The 4,726-nt window shown below is 71.8% G+C and overlaps 1 protein-coding gene and 5 non-coding genes across 6 annotated transcripts; 2 read left to right on the forward strand and 4 right to left on the reverse strand.

The window, feature by feature from the left end:
- Window positions 1–364: 364 nt before the first annotated feature.
- On the reverse strand, window positions 365–438 carry H696_05876. The gene has a single exon. It is a non-coding gene; the product is annotated as a tRNA-Ile (tRNA).
- A 1,042-nt stretch (window positions 439–1,480) lies between these two features.
- H696_05877 lies at window positions 1,481–1,553 on the reverse strand. The gene has a single exon. It is a non-coding gene; the product is annotated as a tRNA-Lys (tRNA).
- An 823-nt stretch (window positions 1,554–2,376) lies between these two features.
- On the forward strand, window positions 2,377–2,455 carry H696_05878. Its single transcript has one exon. It is a non-coding gene; the product is annotated as a tRNA-Leu (tRNA).
- A 261-nt stretch (window positions 2,456–2,716) lies between these two features.
- On the forward strand, window positions 2,717–2,790 carry H696_05879. The gene has a single exon. It is a non-coding gene; the product is annotated as a tRNA-Val (tRNA).
- A 228-nt stretch (window positions 2,791–3,018) lies between these two features.
- Window positions 3,019–3,092, reverse strand: H696_05880. The gene has a single exon. It is a non-coding gene; the product is annotated as a tRNA-Arg (tRNA).
- Window positions 3,093–3,288: 196 nt separating this feature from the next.
- H696_05881 (hypothetical protein) lies at window positions 3,289–4,709 on the reverse strand. The gene is made up of 6 exons (XM_009499670.1): window positions 4,645–4,709; window positions 4,337–4,549; window positions 4,189–4,255; window positions 3,920–4,079; window positions 3,666–3,809; window positions 3,289–3,483 (listed from the first exon to the last, which is right to left on the reverse strand). Exons 1-6 carry the CDS (start codon window positions 4,682–4,684, stop codon window positions 3,325–3,327), a joined length of 783 nt encoding a protein of 260 aa, XP_009497945.1. The 5' UTR covers window positions 4,685–4,709; the 3' UTR covers window positions 3,289–3,324.
- Window positions 4,710–4,726: the final 17 nt, after the last annotated feature.

A 4,726-nucleotide genomic window follows, 5' to 3' on the forward strand; every position in this document is an offset into this window, starting at 1 on the left:
CCCCCCCCCCGCGCCGTATGTCGCGCGCCCCGCGGACGCACAATCAGGGAAGAGATGAAGCAATTCCCCCCCCCCCCCGGCCAGCCAATCTCCCCCTCCCAAGGGCGGAGCCGGCTGTCTGCCCGGCTCCGCGCTCGAGCGCGGGGTGCCTTCTCTTTGGGCCGGCTGCCGCTCGGCGCGTTCATTGGGGGCGTTTCATGCGGGCGCGGCGGCCGGGCGGGTACGGGCCGCCCCTCGCGGGGCCGGGGCGAGGGGCGTTCTGGAGTTTCACGTGATCCCTGCCGGGCGAAAGCAGGCGCCGTGTTAAGGGGACGGCGCGCCCGGCAACTCAGTTAACCCGGAGCAAGGCCGGCAAAAGTGAAGCTGGCCCCAGCCAGGATCGAACTGACGACCTTCGCGTTATTAGCACGACGCTCTAACCAACTGAGCTATGGGGCCTTGCATGCAGGCGCGGGCGCCGGGGTTTTAGCCTCGTGGCCAGTGTGCTGGCCGCCGGGCGCGATGTGCCGGGCTCCTCGGCGCACAAGCCCCGCCGCCCGCGGCGCCCCCTCCCTGTGCCGACAGGGCGCCCCTGCCCATGGCAGCCGAACGGGCACGCCCTCCCGCGTCGGGTGGCGGCCCGGCGCCCGGCGGCACCAGGACCCCGGGCTGCGCCGGTGGGACCCGGGCGGGACGGGGCCACGCGCAGGCCGGCACGCCCGGGGCCACGCGCTGGCGCCCAGGCCCAAGATGCACCCCCCGCAGTCCCGGACCGCGCCCGGCGCCGGCCGGCGGCGTCTTCCCGGCACACCGGTCCGGCAGGCGGGCAGGTCGCCCGGCGGGCGTGGCTCCCGGGCCCCGAGCAAGGGCGCCGGGGCGCGCGGCGAGCCCGGCTGCCAGGCGCCCGATCCTCCGCCAGGCGGCCCCGGTGCCCGGGACCTGCCGCAGCCCGAGCGGGCACGCGCCGCCGACCGGCCGAGAGTCTCGCCCGCCCAGCCGGGCAGCGGCCCGCCCCGGCCCGTGGACTCCCCTTCAATTGGGGCCCGGGCCGCGCGTGCCGGGGTTGCGCGGGGCGCACGCAGCCGGACGCGCCGAGTCTCCCCGGCGGCTGGCCCCTGCCCCTGGGCGGCCTCCCAAAAAGCGCCCCAGCCGCTGGGCGGCGCCCGGGCCCTTGGGCCGGCAGGTGAGCCGCTGGGCCATGGCCAGCGACCGCTCCTCGCCCGGACCCGGCCCCGGGCTGCTGACCGATGCTCGGCGGGGCGGCCAGGCTTTCTCCGCTTCAATGCCCCCCTCCGCACCCGGGGGGCGTCGATGCCGGGCCGACCGGCGCCCCTGGCGGCCTTCGCGTCGTCGGTCCTCCGCCGGGACCCCGCAGCGTCGGCTCGGGCGACGGCCCGGCCAAGACGCGCGTCAGCCCGCCGGTGGCGATGGCCGCGCCTGGCGCCAGCGCGCTTGCCCCTCTCCCGGCGGGCAAAAAAAGGGCGGCCCGAGGCAAAAGAGAAGCCCACTGTGGGGCTCGAACCCACGACCCTGGGATTAAGAGTCCCATGCTCTACCAACTGAGCTAAACAGGCTTGACACATGCGGGCCCTGGGAAAAATAAAACGCCTCGCCCGGGTGGCGGTGTGACGCCGCCTCGCCTCGCCTCGCCTCGCGCCGGCAGGCCGTGCGTGTCATCGATCTCCTTCGCGGCCTGGGCCCGCTGCCCCGGCCGGCCGCAAGGCGCTGCTGCCTGCGCCCGGCCGACAACCATCGAAGCACCCGGCCGGGGTGTGGATGTGCTTTTGCCCGGTCACGGCCGCACGAGCCCGACAGCAGAGACAAAGCCGCCGGCACACGCCGCCGGCCACGGGGTTGCTCGGGCTGATGCAGAAGGGCACCCCCCCCCCTGTCGCCCCGGGGCCACGCGCGTGTGGCAGTGCAAGAGCGCAAGGATCGGCCCGCGGGGCCCTGTGAAGGATAGCCCCACGTGCGGCTGCCGCTCCGGCCGGGACAACGCCCCGGGCGCTGGCGCCGGCGCCCGCAAGCGCGGCCCGACCCGGTCCCACGCCGCACGCGCGTGGCCAGCCGGCCGGCGCGTGCCTCTCGGCATGGCGGCTGCTTGCCGGTGCACGGCGGCCATCCCCCGGGCCCCGGAAGCAATGCCTGCATGCCCTCGCGCGGGAGCCGGCCCACGGCGGACAGGCCACAGGCGGTGCTTCGGCCCCTCCCCGAGAGCCACACCAACCCGCAGCCCGATGGCCCGCACGCGCGCGCGCGAGCCCACCAGCCACTCGCAGGGGGGGGGGGGGGCATGCCGGCTGCGAGAACGGCGGAGGCGCGGCCGGGCGCACGGCACCCCACGCCTCTGCGTCTCCAGCTACTTGTGCCCACACGCAGGGTGCCCATGCATCCGAAGGTTGGATGGCCGAGTGGTTAAGGCGCCAGTTTAAGGCACTGGTGGGAAACCGCGTGGGTTCGAGTCCCACTCCAATCACACATTTCTTTTTTGGCCCCTCTCCACATTTGATTGCGCCCCCCCCCCGCCTCTCCGGCCGGCGGCCGCGCGGTGACCCTCTTCCCGCTCAAGTCCCCTCGCTCTCTCTCTCTCTCTCTCTCTCTCTCGCCCTACCCCCCCCCTTCGCGGACTTGCTGCGTGCCGGCCGAGGGGGGGGGGATGAAGCCCTGTGCCGGTGCGCGGCCCGGCTCTTCCTCCCCAGGCGCGCAATATGTGGCCGTCGGCGCGGGTCCTCCCCCAGTCCGAATGATGTAGATGGTTATCATATCTGTCTAACACACAGAATGTCCCAGGTTCGAGTCCTGGTTCGGACAGGCTTCTCTTTTGCAGCTGGCCCGGCAATGTGCCGCGCACGCACCTCGCGCGCTTCGGGGGGAGGGGAGGAACGCGGAAAGAATAAAAGAAACAACCCCCGGCCGGTCTGCCGAGGGGGGCGGTGACGGAGGGGGGGGGTGCCCCTGAAAAAAGGCCGGGCCCGCGCTCCGTCCCGACGGCGCGCCAGCCCAGGCTCCGGGCCTTGCCGCAGGGCAAAAAGAAGGGACTGACCACGATGCGGCTCGAACACACAACCTCCTGATCCGTAGTCAGGTGCTCTATCCAATTGAGCTACGCGGCCATGCGGTGTGTGGCGCCGGAGGGGCCTAATTTGCGGGCCTTTTTTTGCCGGACTCGCCGACGTGCGGCGTCCGACCGGCGGCGGCCCCGGGGTGTGCTGCGCGGCCCGCCCTCCGGCACCAGTAGAGATCGCGGCATGTCCCCGCCCGCCCGGCCAGCATCCCATGTGTGCGTGCGTGCGTGCGTGCGTGCGTGCGTGTCGGGGTTTGGTTGTATTGAGGTTGCCTTGGTGATCAAATGTACCCCAGCCGGCGGATGGCCTTCAGCTGCGCCGGGATTTCCATGAGGGCGGCCAGGGCGAACGCCGGGTCCGGGTAGGAGGGGTTCTGCTTGACAATCTTATGGAGGTTGACGAACTGGAAGTTGTCGAAGCGCCGGCCGGGCATGTCGTCCTGTGTGCGCGGCCGTGCGTGGGGGTGCATGGGGGTGCGCACAGGCGTGCGCACGGATGCATGGGCACGGAGACACACATGGATGCACGCGTGTCAGTGAGAGGAACACCCCGCCAGCGGGAGGGGTCCGCCAGGGCAGACACGAAGGAACCCCACACCGGCGCATGCGCGCCAACACGTACATAGTGCTTCATCTGGTCCCACGGACCATCGCCGACGCCCACCAGCACGATGCTCAGCGGATAGTTGGACGCCTCGACGATGGCGTCGCGCGTGCGCTTCATGTTGGACACCTGGCCGTCGGCCACAATGACCAGGATGTGGTACTGCGCACGGGGGCCAGGCCGGCACGGGGGAGGTGGCGATGCACACGGTCAGCGGGGGTCGGCATGGTTGGTCGCCCGGCGGGCAGCGGCCCGAGCACGCCCGCACGCACCTGGTTCCGGTTCTGCCGGACGATCTCGAGGGCCACGTTGATGGCCGGCGCGAAGCACGTCGGCCCGGACATCTGCACATGCGGCGTCACATCGATGTAGCGCTGCATGACCTCCTGGAAGGTGTGGCACCCACGCGGGTCCACATGCAGCGGGAAGACACTGAGCGCCAGAGCGTGCAAGGAGGCGGGAGGGGGGGGGGGAGAGGCAGGGGTGAGCACAGGGTCAGGCCGGGCGGCGGCCGGGTGTGTCCACGTCGCGCGCAACGCACCCCACGTCGCGAGTGTTGACATCGCCAAACCCGTAGGCCGGGATGATCTTGTCCTCATCGAAGGATTCTGCAAAAGCCAGGGGGTCAGTGGGCGAGGGGGGGGGGGGGGAGGCAGCGCCGGCAAGCGCCGGCCCAAGGGCAAGCGCACCCAGCGTGGCGCCGATGACATTGATGGCCTGCTGGTAGGGGTTCTGCTGGTCGCGGTTCGGGTCCAGCCAGTGCAGGCACCGGCCACCGAAGGACTCCTGGCCGGTCTGCAAGTTGGAGGCCGTGTAGTCGATGGCGAAGATGAGGTTCGAGGACTCGAGGTTGGCCTTGCGCAGGGCCGCCTGCACGTCCTGCAGGGTCCGGTACTTGTCGGCTGGGCCGGCGCAAGCGGGGGAGTCAGGCACGGGAAGGCGGGCAAAGGGGGGGGGGGCGCGAGGCGGTGCAACACAAGCGGCGGAGGGGGCGCACAGTTGACCCCGGACTTCAAGCTCGAAGAGGAGGAACCCATGGCGTGTGTGTGTGTGTGTGTGTGTGTGTGTGTGTGTGGCGA

Source organism: Fonticula alba (assembly GCF_000388065.1).
Source record: "Fonticula alba strain ATCC 38817 unplaced genomic scaffold supercont2.15, whole genome shotgun sequence".
NCBI lineage: Eukaryota > Rotosphaerida > Fonticulaceae > Fonticula > Fonticula alba.